Source organism: Pelobates fuscus, chromosome 5 (assembly GCF_036172605.1).
Source record: "Pelobates fuscus isolate aPelFus1 chromosome 5, aPelFus1.pri, whole genome shotgun sequence".
Taxonomy (NCBI): Eukaryota; Metazoa; Chordata; class Amphibia; order Anura; family Pelobatidae; genus Pelobates; species Pelobates fuscus.
Genome location: NC_086321.1, coordinates 255121507 through 255136954, shown reverse-complemented (window position 1 = coordinate 255136954; position 15448 = coordinate 255121507). Strand labels below are relative to the sequence as shown.

The 15448-nt window shown below is 36.4% G+C and overlaps 1 protein-coding gene across 2 annotated transcripts in view; it reads left to right on the top strand.

Annotated features, from left to right (window-relative positions):
* ADAMTSL1 (ADAMTS like 1) overlaps positions 1-15448 on the top strand; it is a 918974-nt gene that overhangs the window by 731259 nt on the left and 172267 nt on the right. For both annotated transcript variants that reach the window (XM_063455242.1, XM_063455243.1), the window contains 2 exons: positions 10243-10354; positions 12300-12438. In XM_063455242.1, coding sequence (XP_063311312.1) covers positions 10243-10354; positions 12300-12438 — 251 coding nt within the window. The remainder of the gene's footprint in view (positions 1-10242; positions 10355-12299; positions 12439-15448) is intronic.

Genomic DNA, 15448 nt, shown 5'->3' with positions numbered 1-15448 from the left:
AAGTTATATAAGGGTAGGTTGTAAAGGAGTATGTATTGTTATAAATAAAATGGTGATCAGACATGTGTGAAATGAGATGTTGTGGTATGTAAAAATCCATGATCAAATAAACTGAAATCAACAGTGGTTGAACCTGTTGTAGTGAAGATGTGTATATTGGGGAGTGCAATATAGTTCATTGTGTTGCTTCTTGATATATATTTTAGAACTATTTGACATCAGCTACCTTGTACAAATCTTCCCACGTATCAATGGCTATTATAACCTGATGAGTGCTGGAACAATACCTTGTTTTCTGTCTTAGCAACTACAACACTAACTCCTGGGATTACTTCCACAGACTATGCATGAAGGTGGTGACTAATGATACTAGACAGAAAAAGTAGAGTCAGGAGATTCCTTATTTTACAAATGGAGTCACCTATCTTTAAGTTATGTTATGTTACTCTCTCTACTACACCTAGCAGTGGAGGCCCATCCATAGGGGCACTTGGGGCAGCACCACATCAGTTTTTATGCGTGGAAGAATTGGATTTGTCTAATGTCTAATAAACTACACGATCAATATAAAATCGATACTGGTAATGTCTAATAGGAATAATACACCAATGTGTGCAAAAATAACTAGTAATCTCAGGCTACTGCACCGTGTTTTTGTAAACCCAAATTAAATTTCTTATTGTCCTTGAAATGTGTATTTACTAATCTCTCAATGCATCATATGAGTGGTTTCAGACTCTTGATTTCCATCTGTTAAGGTAGATTTTAGGTTAGAACCTAAAATAAATGGCTTCCTATGTAACATAAATAATGAGTATACAAGTGTTGAAACTTTTTTAGAAATGTGTGATTATAAAAAACATGTTCATGATTAGGTAGACAGATTTTTTTTTTCTTCTCTCCAGTGAGCTGAAGTCATAAGCTATCCAATGCCAAACTAACTGCAGTAGAAACCTTAGGACTTATGTGATAAGGAATAAAGTGATACAGTTACATTTTTCTGTGTTTTTTAACCATAAAATGACTAGGTACAGTAGTTCAGATTTGTAAAATATTGGCAAATTGGACAGAGCTGCCTCCCCTCAGTTATATTATTTGGATTGTTTAAGGTAATTTAAAACATGTTGCTGGAAGAAATAGAAATAGGTTCTGTTAAAATCAGAAGAAAAAAAAACATTTGGAAATCACTGTAAAATTAAAACCTTTTAAGGAGCTTATAAAGACCTTGAGAAGCTGTATAGCTGTAAGTCTTTTATATGTTCCAAGGAGCTGCATCACATGGTTTAGTGTTACTGGTGGCTCTTTGGAGAATGAATAATAATCGGGTGAAATCTCTTATTACCAACTCTAGTTTAGTGTTAACAGCTGCCTCTTATTAGGATTAGGTAATCACCTTGTATGCTTTTTTTATATTGATATATAAATTTGTTATCTATATATTTTATATATATATTTATTTTTTCGTTGTATAAAAAAAAAACAACAGCATTTATTAAAGTATTTACAGATTAGCAAAACACCTATTGACAACCTTTCAAGAAGTGCTATAACTGGTTATATTGATAGCAGTATGGTGAGTCCACTTTATTTAAACCAGCTTCTTCTGATTATACTATTTCCACCAAATACTTTTCAGGCCACGAGTTAAGAACATTCTATTTGTCCCTTTTGCTGCATAATTCTGTAACTTTAGTGGAAATGAAAGCCAAGTTACACAAGTTCAGCATTCTGGGCCAGGATGCTAAGGGACCTCCTCAAGTTCTTGTATACCCTTACTGTTATATTGCTATGTGTTGGCTTCACCTTCAGATTCCTGCATAGAATTACTTTGACTGTATGCCAAACACCTTTTTTCGTTCGGTGCTGTGTACACCATACATACCATGTTTGTGAACTTCTCCACCTCCACACAGTTGGTGCTTCCATAAGCATGATTGCTAAAGCAAGTTGCTATTTTAAACAAATCAAAACTATCCCAAATCACTATGTACATTTAAATAAGAGAAATGTTTAGTACCACTTTAACCCCTTAGTGACCAGACCGTTTTTCAATTTTCTTACCGTTAAGGACCAGGGCTGCTTTTACATTTCTGCAGAGTTTGTGTTTAGCTGTAATTTTCCTCTTACTTATTTACTGTACCCACACATATTTTATACTGTTTTTAAATGGTCTTTCTAAATATACCGTTATTTTCATTATATCATATAATTTACTATAAAAACAATTATAAAATATGATAAAACATTTTTTAAAATAAACACTTTTTCGAACTTTGACCCCCAAAATCTGTTACGCATCAACAACCGCCAAAAAACACCCATGCTAAATAGTTTCTAAATTTTGTCCTGATTTTAGAATAACCTAATGTTAACATGTTCCTAACTTTTTTTTTGCAAGTTATAGGGCTATAAGTACAAGTAGGAAATTGCTGTTTTAAAATATATACTTTTAAAATTTATCAGTAGTGACATTGTAACACTGTTATCTGTCATAAATCTCTGAATCACACCTCACATGTAGATATTTTTTAAAGTAGACAACCCAGGGTATTCAATATGGTGTCCATTACATCATTAATATCGACTAATAATGATTCCATGTAGCTGGACGGGAAATGCTTTATAAAGTAATCTGCTGCTATTCTCCTCCACTTTCAATTTTGTAAAGAATAATGAAACCGCATATGTGGGCAGAAAGCCATGTATTTTTCCTCTGGCCATACCAATCATACTTTAGGTATTTGAAATACCCTATTGCCAGTGCCTTCTTCATTGACTGAATGGCCAAATAGACTAGTACATATTGAAACAGTTACATCTGTACTAACCACAGTCTTCCAAGACTAGTTGTATACAATTGATCACCTCATTTTTAATGAAGGGGCATATGGGAAAAACAAATGTCTTTTGTTAATGCTTTTATTAAAGCCAGCAGCCAAAGACTGAAGTAAGACAATCATTATGGATTTGTGCAATCATTTTGGCAATTGATCAGAACAGGCTCTTAAAATGTTCCTTGCTAGAGGGTCAAGTATGTATTGCACAGGGGAACACAGTTCAGTATGCCAGGCCAGCAATGGAAGGATTACTTATTCTTAAACATTTTCACAGAACAAACTGGTCATTCAATTGTATTAGTAATGTAATATATGCCACAAGTGAAACAGGCAGATACATCTGCAAAATGCTTTTTGTGTGTTAAAGGGCCTCTAGAGTAACCCAGGCCACTTCATCTCAATGAAGTGGTCTAGTTCAGTGACATAACTAAAGTAGAGAGGGCCCTTTTGAAATATGTTTGTGCATAGCGTATCGTATGTATCGTATACCAGTATATAATATACACATTTGAGTATCAGTAGGGAGAAGCACATGACATAACCAAACAAGTAACCAAGCAAGTATTATAGAGATATTTACAGGGAGTGCAGAATTATTAGGCAAATGAGTATTTTGACCACATCATCCTCTTTATGCATGTTGTCTTACTCCAAGCTGTATAGGCTCGAAAGCCTACTACCAATTAAGCATATTAGGTGATGTGCATCTCTGTAATGAGAAGGGGTGTGGTCTAATGACATCAACACCCTATATCAGGTGTGCATAATTATTAGGCAACTTCCTTTCCTTTGGCAAAATGGGTCAAAAGAAGGACTTGACAGGCTCAGAAAAGTCAAAATTAGTGAGATATCTTGCAGAGGGATGCAGCACTCTTAAAATTGCAAAGCTTCTGAAGCGTGATCATCGAACAATCAAGCGTTTCATTCAAAATAGTCAACAGGGTCGCAAGAAGCGTGTGGAGAAACCAAGGCGCAAAATAGCTGCCCATGAACTGAGAAAAGTCAAGCGTGCAGCTGCCAAGATGCCACTTGCCACCAGTTTGGCCATATTTCAGAGCTGCAACATCACTGGAGTGCCCAAAAGCACAAGGACATGGCCAAGGTAAGAAAGGCTGAAAGACGACCACCACTGAACAAGACACACAAGCTGAAACGTCAAGACTGGGCCAAGAAATATCTCAAGACTGATTTTTCTAAGTTTTTATGGACTGATGAAATGAGAGTGAGTCTTGATGGGCCAGATGGATGGGCCCGTGGCTGGATTGGTAAAGGGCAGAGAGCTCCAGTCCGACTCAGACGCCAGCAAGGTGGAGGTGGAGTACTGGTTTGGGCTGGTATCATGAAAGATGAGCTTGTGAGGCCTTTTCGGGTTGAGGATGGAGTCAAGCTCAACTCCCAGTCCTACTGCCAGTTTCTGGAAGACACCTTCTTCAAGCAGTGGTACAGGAAGAAGTCTGCATCCTTCAAGAAAAACATGATTTTCATGCAGGACAATGCTCCATCACACGCGTCCAAGTACTCCACAGCATGGCTGGCAAGAAAGGGTATAAAAGAAGAAAATCTAATGACATAGCCTCCTTGTTCACCTGATCTGAACCCCATTGAGAACCTGTGGTCCATCATCAAATGTGAGATTTACAAGGAGGGAAAACAGTACACCTCTCTGAACAGTGTCTGGGAGGCTGTGGTTGCTGCTGCACGCAATGTTGATGGTGAACAGATCAAAACACTGACAGAATCCATGGATGGCAGGCTTTTGAGTGTCCTTGCAAAGAAAGGTGGCTATATTGGTCACTGATTTGTTTTTGTTATGTTTTTGAATGTCAGAAATGTGTATTTGTGAATGTTGAGATGTTATATTGGTTTCACTGGTAAAAATAAATAATTGAAATGGGTATATATTTGTGTTTTGTTAAGTTGCCTAATAATTATGCACAGTAATAGTCACCTGCACACACAGATATCCTCCTAAAATAGCTATAACTAAAAACAAACTAAAAACTACTTCCAAAAATATTCAGCTTTGATATTAATGAGTTTTTGGGGTTCATTGAGAACATGGTTGTTGTTCAATAATAAAATTAATCCTCAAAAATACAACTTGCCTAATAATTCTGCACTCCCTGTATAGTATACCACTAACAGGGTTATTCACTAAATTTAGAATTCTAAATTTATTTCCAATTTAAGCGCCAAATAGCTGAACTTTAAAATTCTCTACTTCAGCTTTGCTTCCAGTTTTGTTGCTCTGGCCTTAATTGTCAAAATAACTTTGAATTCTTACTTTAACCCCTTAAGGACACATGACGTTTGTGACATGTCATAATTCCCTTTTATTCCAGAAGTTTGGTCCTTAAGGGGTTAAAGAAGAACCCTTTAAGTGTAACTTTCTAATGCACCCAGCAGAACCTGGCATTCTCAGGAAGTTACTCTAACAGCCACTGATTGCTATAGAGTATTTTTTGTTCACATTAAAGACAGTATGTGTCTCAATCCCTCCATATTTTCACGTCACTTGTGTCAATGTGTATGGGGATATGTTATTTACTGAGTGAGAAATGAAAATGAACTTCAAATGTAAGTCCAGAGTAGCCTAACTGAAAGCATAGCTGACTTAGAAGATTTTCCATTTTGGCTATTTTTTTTATTAGAATTTTAAAATCACTTTGAATTCACACTTTAGTAAATAACCATGAATGTTTTTTTGGGCAACAAGAATCTTTAGAAATGATAAAAAAGCACATTACCACCACATTCTGAATTGTAATATTAAAGTGGCTCAAAAATGTAAGTTTTCTTATACAAATAAGGAAGACCTCCTTTGACACGGGGAAGAGTCTTGTGAAGGTGTTTTTCAGAACTTGTTTTATTGTGTGTGTATACAGGGTGAGCAAAAATGAAGAGTAGGATTTGACAGGTAAATAAATTATTTGTTAGTATATTATTACTGAGTATATTCACCATGGGTAATTTCACGAAGGAACAACAAGTAAAAATAGTGGAATTTTATTTTCGAAATGGCAGGTCCATTATTTAGACGCAAAGAGCTTACCGCCACCATTTCAATGTAAGAAATGGAAGTTTCAGCTCCCGATTACTTACTGTGGGAATACCTTAAGGAGTGGATAAATGTAAACAAACCGCGTACACTTGAGCAGCTCGGGGAGAATATCCATGCAGAAATTCGAGCGCTGGAGCCTCAAACATTAACTAATGTTTTGAACAATGCAATCAGAAGTCTTTGCTAGGTGGCAAATGGAGCTCATTTAAAAGATATCATCTTCTGTACCTACACAAACAAATTTCCATATGTTGAGCATTCACTGTTTGTAATATCATTGAAATTGGTTTGTTAGTATAAATGATTACTCTGAATTTTCTGTATATATATATATATATATATATATATATATCTAATACCATGTACATAAGGTTAAGGATCCCTGTTCTAAATTCAAGAAATCAGCAAATCTAATATGCTGAGGTTTTTTCCCCATTTGTAGGGTAAACTGTCCTCCGGGCCAGAATTCTTGAGATATTTTTGTTAAAACAAATATCTGCAATCAGTTATTGGAAAATGGCATGCCACCCACTAAGACATTATTACACAGCTTTGTTGAAGGAGAATAAAAAAAGGAATATCTAGCTCATTACTGATAAAGCTCCGAATACCTTCAAACTGCAGCTCCTGGGGATTTAAAAATGAGGCCCAATGTAGGAGAAAGTATACTTATTGATTCTAACTTAGCCAGACTACTGCTGCGAGGTTAAAATCACTTTCTGGGAAATGTAAATCTCATTTTTTATATTTTGGTTATTTAATATGAAAGGTTCTAAAGACATGTATGTGTATATTTAATGTAAATATTAAAGTCCCCAAAGATTTCAAATATGAGGGTTTTTTTTTCATCTAAATACCGCACTTGCCCAAAACAGTTAGTAAAATAATTTTACTCCAATTGCTTTTGAAGTTCTAATGCGTCAAAGGTCACCAAGTTGCTAAGTGAAATTCAGCTCTGACTCAACAAATACATCTTGTCTGATTGTTCGACACCCGAAAATAATGGAGAATTTAACACTACAGTGTGCAAGTGTTTGTCATTGTTTGGGAGCAACATTTCTGGTTCAAAAATGAATCAAGAATCATCATACAGGGTCACCATTAGCATTTGCTGGAATTAGCTAAATTTACAGAGCTGACCAGCAACCCACTACATGTTAGGTTACAATATATATTCACATATTACTGCAAGTCTTATCATGGTGGGGGTTCTATGATACCTTGAGATTTTTACATCTCTGTTACATCCATATTCTAAACATTGCTCTCTCCAATGCTTGTAGTCTATACTTTCCTAAATAGTCCTGATCAGTTCTCCACCTTGCTGTCTGCCCACTAGGGTACTTTTTTTAATATATATGAAGGGTTATTCACTAAAATGAGAATTCAGGGTGAATTTTAAATTTAAGATCAAACTAGCTGGAGTAAAAAAAAATCTTACATTTTTGAGCTATTATGGCCTTAAATTTGAAATAGACTTTATAATTCTCACTTTAGTAAATAAGCGTGTGTGTGATAATGATCGGTCCTTACAGGGAATAATTGCATGCCATAAGTAATTAGTATATTAATGATATTGTTATATTTTATATGAATAATGATTAAATATTAATATTTCCTTTAAAGTCATAGAGCATATCCTGCCTCCTAAAGGATAAATATCTCTTAAATAAATATTTATTTATTAAATTTCCCATAGCCCTGACTTGTTGAATGACATGAACAATTTTGAATTTGGGAACACAGTCACCTTTGTACAGTGCTATGGAATCTTATGGCGCTATATAAATAATAAAATAATAATAATAATAATAATAATCAGCTAATCTTCTTAAGATGCCAATGAATTGTAACCTAGCATAGTTCACAAGACCTAAACTGAAAACCCAGTTGCCCATAGAAGTCAACTGAGTCTGAATTCTACAGAACTTGGCGGCTTCTTTGAATAATGCATTAACCCAGAAGTCTGTGCTTCTACACAATTAATAAACCCACAAAATGGATAACTACACACTGTACAGTAATAGCGTAGGAAATGCTTCAAATCCATTCTAATTTTGGTGTCTGTTTCATCAGAACATAAACTGTCTTTGGAAACAGTAATCCCATAATCCTGTTTTTTAGAAGTTCCATTTTGATCTTGAATGTTTTATTGTTGCATTTATGGTTTGGTGATCAGATTTTGTTTAGCAGCTGGAATCAGCTTCTGATCTAAATCAATAGTCCCCTAAGTGTGAATAAGTTTTGTAAGAAATTTTGACAGCACAGATGGTTTCAATCCACAATTAGCTTCTCCAACTCGATTTTGTCACCCAAATGGAGAAGCTAAAATGAGAAGTTAATCTTAAATTATAATAAAAGGTACATGTCCCAAGCATTATCAGTTGTATAATAAGTATAACAAATGAGTGTCTACTGTTTAAAAGCGATAAGCTATCGTAATTGTGTAGGGCTGCTTACACATTAAGATACCATTGTGTTCTGCAAAAGAGCTTTTTCCCAATGTATAAAAGCTCTCAACATTACATTTGCCAGATGTTCAATGTGCACATTCCTCAGATGTTTGTGAATTTCAGAATATAATATGCTGCTTGCTCCTGCTTATTAGAAAAAAGGATGCCAATCATTTCTGAGCTAAATTCGATCTTTTGGGATTGCACCATGTAAACGATTGGGCCATTAGACCCAGAACTTCAATGAAGAGTTGGGCATTTGCAAATAACCAGTCACACGAATACGAGACGTCATGCGTTCCATTTTGCTCTCTGGTCCGTGTTTGTTTTGCTAGAGGTGCATGTCAGTCTTAAGGCAGGACAAGTGCTGAGCCTCCAAGAAGAATTGCCATTTAGCATGTCCAAGAACAAAGCGTTCCTTACTTTATGCTAACTTGGGGCAGGAAATGTGTTGTAACTTCATAAGGAGAAGTGAGAAAATGTGTTTGAGAAGGGAAAGGAGCGGTGGTTGTTAATTAGGCCTCCCTGGTTTGTCTATGTATTTAAAGCAATTTAAATGTTAAGTTAAACATGTGTTGTACTTTTAAAAAAACTACTATTAATGGGGATTGATGATGTTATTCGGTCTTAAGGGAACAGTAACACTCAAATAAAATTATGTGCAGTCAAAGGAAAAGTGGCATATTTAAACATTCCGCATTCTTTCTTAAAGATGAATACCATGCTATCACTACGATAAGCCTGTGATGATTATATCAGGAGCATCAACAATAACTAAAGATACGTAACAGACAAAAAAATACTATGACAGCCTTCAGAATGTTTAAAGCTATTCTTATACTTCTGCTGCCCAGAAGTACATCACAATTACATTTCTGTAAAGATCATCATGTAGTTTCTATGTGGGATTAAGCTATACTTGGACAGTTTATCCCTGTCGATACCCAATAGATATCAGCACCATGCTAACAAGTGTTGCAGTTTCTATCCTTCCATGGTGCAGAGACGCTGCACTATATCACATACATTCTGTAATATAGTATTATAGTATAGTATACATAAATATTAAAGGGACAGACAAACAAACCATTGTTTGTTTGTCAAGGAATTGTATACCTTGTGGTATCCAATCCCTCAACGGCACAAAACAACTGAAAAAAAAATAGCACAAAATATCATGCACCCACACACATCTCATATCTGCTTAGTTCTGTACAAACCACGGCTGAATGAGCACAGATCTTAACCATTATCTTAGTGTCTTTCTACTTGAGTACCAGGTTTCCATTGTTGGTTATAGATTATCACTTAACTTTGGGCCTTTGGTTTGGCTTGAAAAGTTGGTAATACCTATTATATTAAAGAAGCTTACTCTTAATAGTGATTTGGTTTGTAGTAGTTCAGATGAATTCCCAAACATAATAATCTTTCAAGATTCACATAGAGGTAAGCATTAACATGTCTAAAACTCCTCGGTGCTTGTGAGTCTTTGGGAATGATGAGAGCTTGGCCCAACCATCAGTTGTTCTAATCAAAGGGCTCAGTGGCAGCATTGAGTTTTCATTGGGCAACCAGTTAAACTTAAATATATGATATAATATTCAGTCAAATGGAAATGAGGATTCGCAGGAATCCTTATCAACCAGTGAATGCCAAATAATACTGTCTGTTGCCTACCCCCCTGCATGCTGAGTTCTAATATCATAATAAGCAAGTGGTAATATTTTAGCTTTTCAAGTCTATGTCCATAAAAAGGGGCTGATTGAAGGTGTGGTGACCCGGCCATCCCATGTGTGAGAAGCTCAAGTTAATGAGTTTTTTTTTTTCTCTGCCATGCTATTCTTTTAAGTTTTTCTGTTGGAACTAACTTGCCAGTGGATTACTCTTTCAGGTCAGCTATGCTGGAGCTGCGGACAGTGTGATACAGTTCATTTTCTACCAGCCGATCATACACCGATGGAGGGAAACCGATTTTTTTCCTTGCTCAGCTTCATGTGGAGGAGGTAATGTGATGAGACTAGTACTTATTCTGTAAAATGCATTGCTTTTACTTACTATTGCAGAGATTTGCTCTCGTGTTAACTTGATGGTGTCTGAAGAGGCACAGTTACCTGTTTTCCCACTAGCCATGACTCAGTGATGCCAGAACAATTAGTTTGAGGGGAACTATGCTTCAGTAAAAGGTCACTCCAATACTTTTGTATGATTATATTTTTGGCTTTATAATGCCCTATTTGGTATTTTTCACTTGATCACCCAGCATTTAGATTAATAAGAACCTGTAAAGATAGTGTAAAACTTACCTTGCATGGTAATGTTCTCGAAGATCCATGCCTCCTCTGTAGTCATCATTCAGGGTCCCTGATCCAATCACAGGTGCGGAAGGAGGCCTGGACAGAGGGAGGGCTCATGAATGTGAGGTGAGTGAAGGGGAGGGCTGGTCGGAGGGAGGACTCAGTGTGTGTGTAAAGGGAAGGGGGGCTGCATCTAAAGATGACATCTCTCCCTCCATGCAGCCCTGTTGCCTCTTCCTCTCTCCTTCACTTACATTAACTATAGGTTGTTAGATGTAAGTAAAAAGTGAGGGAAGGCTACACGGAGAGAAAGCTGTCACTAAAAGTGGACAGAGAGCAAACACTAAAGTATGTGAAGGAGAGAAGAGGGGCACAGGAGGAGAGCGGGCACTGTCATACATTAAGGGGAGGGGGCATAGTGTGAGAGAGAGCTCCTTATAAAGTAAGGAGAGGGGGGCATAGGAGGATACGTGAAGGGGGGGGGGGGGCACCGGGGCAAAGAGAGTCAGCAATTTTTTTTAAGTAAGGGGAGCACAGGAGAGAGAGAAACGGTGTTCTACCAGATTCAGTGGCTCATCAGATCGTGGCAATCGTCACTGATGTGGCATGTGCCCAGCTCTACCTGCAATGTGAAGAATCAAAATAACTCTGTTTATAGCGTGCAGTACATGCTGACAGCAGACGTAAAATTTGCACTGAATAGACTTTAAGAAGCCCAGAACAGTGTACCGGGGTTGCAACCAGTCCCTGACACCAAAGTGCAGATATCTCTGGATGTGCAGTGTTTCTAGCAGAAAGTCTGCACAGCCAGATTCCTACTACCAGGACCACTGTAAAATGCAGAAGAAGTCATGGTGGTTGGAGTAACCTTTTGAGGGATATTTCTGTGGCATTTTGTTTCCAGTCATAAAATGATTAAAAATGGTTTTAGGGATACAATATATTTTATAGAAGCACATCCAAAAATTTTTATATCAGCATCTAGGACTGTTCTTCCACAGGAGAGTTCTGTCACAGGAGACCAAGGACTCTTCCTTTAAACAGTCCATCATACTGCAATGGGTGACAGGCTCTGGATCTTAAAAAAGGTTGAACCCTTGAACAACAAAATACATTTTTAAAGTCTATAGTAACAGTTGGTATTGCATTTTAAGCCTAGACCCTTCACAGTCAATGTAACATTAGTACATTTCATAATACTGTTGATTTTAGGTTTCATTAAAATTAAAAGAATGTCTTCATGCACTACAAGACAGCAATGGCACATATATGACTATCCCTAGCATTCTCATTAATCAATGATTTCTCATGACAAAAATATTGCAATGTTTAGGCCAAAATAGGAATAATCCCATTCATCAAAAATTCTTCGTAACATGATTATTTTTGCCTAAAATTATCAGTTCAGTTATTAACTCATCACAACTTACTTTTCAGTGAGTACTCATCACAACTTACTTTTCAGTCAGTACTCATCACAACTTACTTTTCAGTGAGTAAATTGCTATGTACTGTAATGTCACATTTCTAGGCCAGAATATACATAAGCAAATATTGAAATATGTTATGCAACATCCATCCGCTATTCATTCTGAGATGTGTAAATTTTTATACTGAACACCCAGTAAAATTAACCCTATCTTTTTTTTTTTAGGTTACCAACTGACATCAGCCGAATGTTATGACCTAAGAAGTGGACGAATTGTAGCCGATCAGTACTGCCACTACTATCCTGAAAATGTTAAACCCAAACCTAAACTCCAAGAGTGTAATATGGATCCCTGCCTGGCAAGGTCAGTCATCTCTCCATAATCTGTAGCAGTCATATGTCAAACGAAATACTGCAATATTGTTATATCGCAGTTTCACAAATATGAGGTCACTGTTCAATTACAAGTTGAAGAGTTACTCCAATCCTTTTTGGATTTTTTTCTTTTTCATTTTTACGAATATTGTACTATTGGGCATTGTTCTTTAGGTTCCGACTTCCAAGCGCAAAAAAAATATAATATAATAAAATAAGATTTTACTTCCCTTGAATTCAGTGTCGGCCAAACCTCCCGGTGCTGCTCAGCATGCCTCCGTGTGATGTCATAGAGAAGCAGGGAGCGAGTGAAAGGAATTAAATAGTAAAGGGTGTGTAGGTCGTAGGGAGGGCTGCAGTTAAGGAATAATTGATGCCGTAGATTTTTTTTTTATTATTATTATTCTTATTGTTAGATTATTTTTGTAATACTCAGCGAAGTAAAACAATGCAATGTGACAATAAAGCAAACAAAAACTGATGAATCAAGTAGTACACGGATGAATAAAGGTTTACTTGCCATTAACCCCTTAAGGACACATGATGGAAATATTCCGTCACAATTCCCTTTTATTTCTGAAGTTGTGTACTTAAGGGGTTAAATGATAGTAGTTATGAAAATCCCCTGTTATTATCTTGTAAAACTGATACAAGGGAGAAGTTGATACAATTGAAACCAAGGACTAACTAGATGTTATATTGACTTTAAATAAACCAACCTCTGTTATCAGATATAATTGTAAACTTGTGTAGACAGATTGCTCACAGATCAGACACTGTTTATTGTGTTCTCAGATTCTTTTTTTTTTTTTTTTTTAAAAACAAGAACATGAGCATGACTTTCAGACATTTCCTGTATTGGATGCTCGCAGTGGTAAGAAAATAATTGCCACACTCTCAAAGATAAGAAAAACATAGCATACAAACTGTGTAGACATGCTTTCTCTTCATATCAAATTACTAGAGTTATTGGAAAATACTTAAGGAGAAGAATATCCATCAAGACATGCCACTTTGGCATCAAATTGATTAATTGTGCAATGTTCTTCCTTTTGTTTGTGGTGTGATCCTTTTACTGTTTTTTCGTTTTAAATTTTGGAGGGTGACCAGCTCTGTCTGCCTGTTAAAAGAAGCTTCTGGGAATAAACAGAGATCACTGCTTTCTTCACCTCAATGAGACATAGATTGCCTTGAAAATAAATGAGTTTGGGTTCAGGATGAGTTATGATAACCTTTCACTGTTCATTGTAATCTGCTACAAGACATTTGTACACAATGATATGTGGACAAGCCATTAACTTGCAGAAGTTTTCAGGAGCAACAACAAAGGGAACAATCATTACCACTAGCCTGAAGCATCTAATTAGCCTTGCCTAGCACTGCCAGTGAACCCAAATGATTTCTTTTTCTTTGTATGTACTGAAACGTTTAGGCAAATACATTGATGGGTATAATTTGACTTGTTAGATATTTAGAGCAATTAGAGGAAATCAAAATGAATGAACTGATTTTCTAAACGTTATAGGCTATGCCTTTGTTTCCCTTGAATGAGTGTGATTAGATGATCATTTAAAAGATTTTGTGACAAAGAATCAAAGGTGAACCTGTATTATGAATGTATGCCTGTATGAATGATCCCTGGCATTCTTTCGCCACAAACCGCCGCACTCATTCAACTATTTGCAGATTTCAGAGACCGCAAAGAGAACGAAATAATTAATTAAAGACAGCCGAGACTGGAGTTTGTGGCCTATTTTAGAACAAATGAAGGACTATCTTCTCTCCTGTATAGTTCTTAGATTGGGTTGCCTTGATTATCTTAAAAGATTTAGTTAGCCACAATGTATTCATTTCTACATAAAAGACTATTACTACAGGATACCTTTTTAACCTGAAGATGGTTTAGTGAGTCTCAGTGAGGTATATACTGTGATTTGCAATGACTTAACAACAGATTAGCCAAATGGAGGCAAAAATAGCCAATTTGGGAAATAATTTGAAAGGGACTGGGGATATAATCATAAAGTGCCCTTGTGTCTATATTCTTTGTACATGGTACAATAAAGTTGTTGCCCCACCTCTTTCCCTGTTGAGTGTGGAGCAGTGACGCACTAAATACACGTATGGTGTTGTTCCTCCGTTACTGTGTGCACTTGCCTGGTTATTTTACCCTTAGCATGAAGATTGCAACATTTATTTTCAGCTGTTTTTGTCCAAATGGTGGAACAGACTTGCCAAGTCATTGCATTTGACTTACTTATTAACAAATATCAAACCATTTAAACTGTGTAGCACATCACAATACATTAAAGACTGCATAATTAGCCACAGGGTTGTGCTTTGTAAAAAAAATATTAAATCAAGGATAAAAAATGTTTCTTAACCTATTAAAGATCAGTGGCTTTCTGTGCCCCATTCTACCCGAACATGGTATATCCTATGTTTTTTTTTTCATCAGCAGCACACCTATACAGCAATAGAACTTTTTTAAAAGGGCCAAGCATTCCATATCAGATAAAAACCAAAGAAAAAAGTTAACTGCGCTCTTCCCAAATCTCTATGCATATTAAAACAAATAAAGGTTATTTAGTTTCTCCAATGCCCATTAGAGGTATGCCCACCTGCCACGTCAAGGCAAAACTCTTAGGTGGGTCCTACACTGACTATTCGCCTTGCTTCCTTGAGCTTCAGGTTTGCCTTGGGGTGGCAGGTGGGCATCCCTCTAATGGCCATTTGAGTTACTAAATAACCTACACTTGTTTAAATGTGCTTAGGGATTTGGGGAGAGCGCAGGTAACTTTTTTTACTTAGGTTTTTACTATATGTATTGTGGCTGATGTGAACTATAGTCGTTTCTGCCGCCCAAATGTGGTGGGAGTTTGAACGCAGGACTTGTGTATTTGTATTCCATATCAGATGACGGACTATTGACCTGATTGATATTTTTAAAAAAAGCAATCGTCCTTACCCAGTTAAGAGTGAATTTTGTGTGACAACAG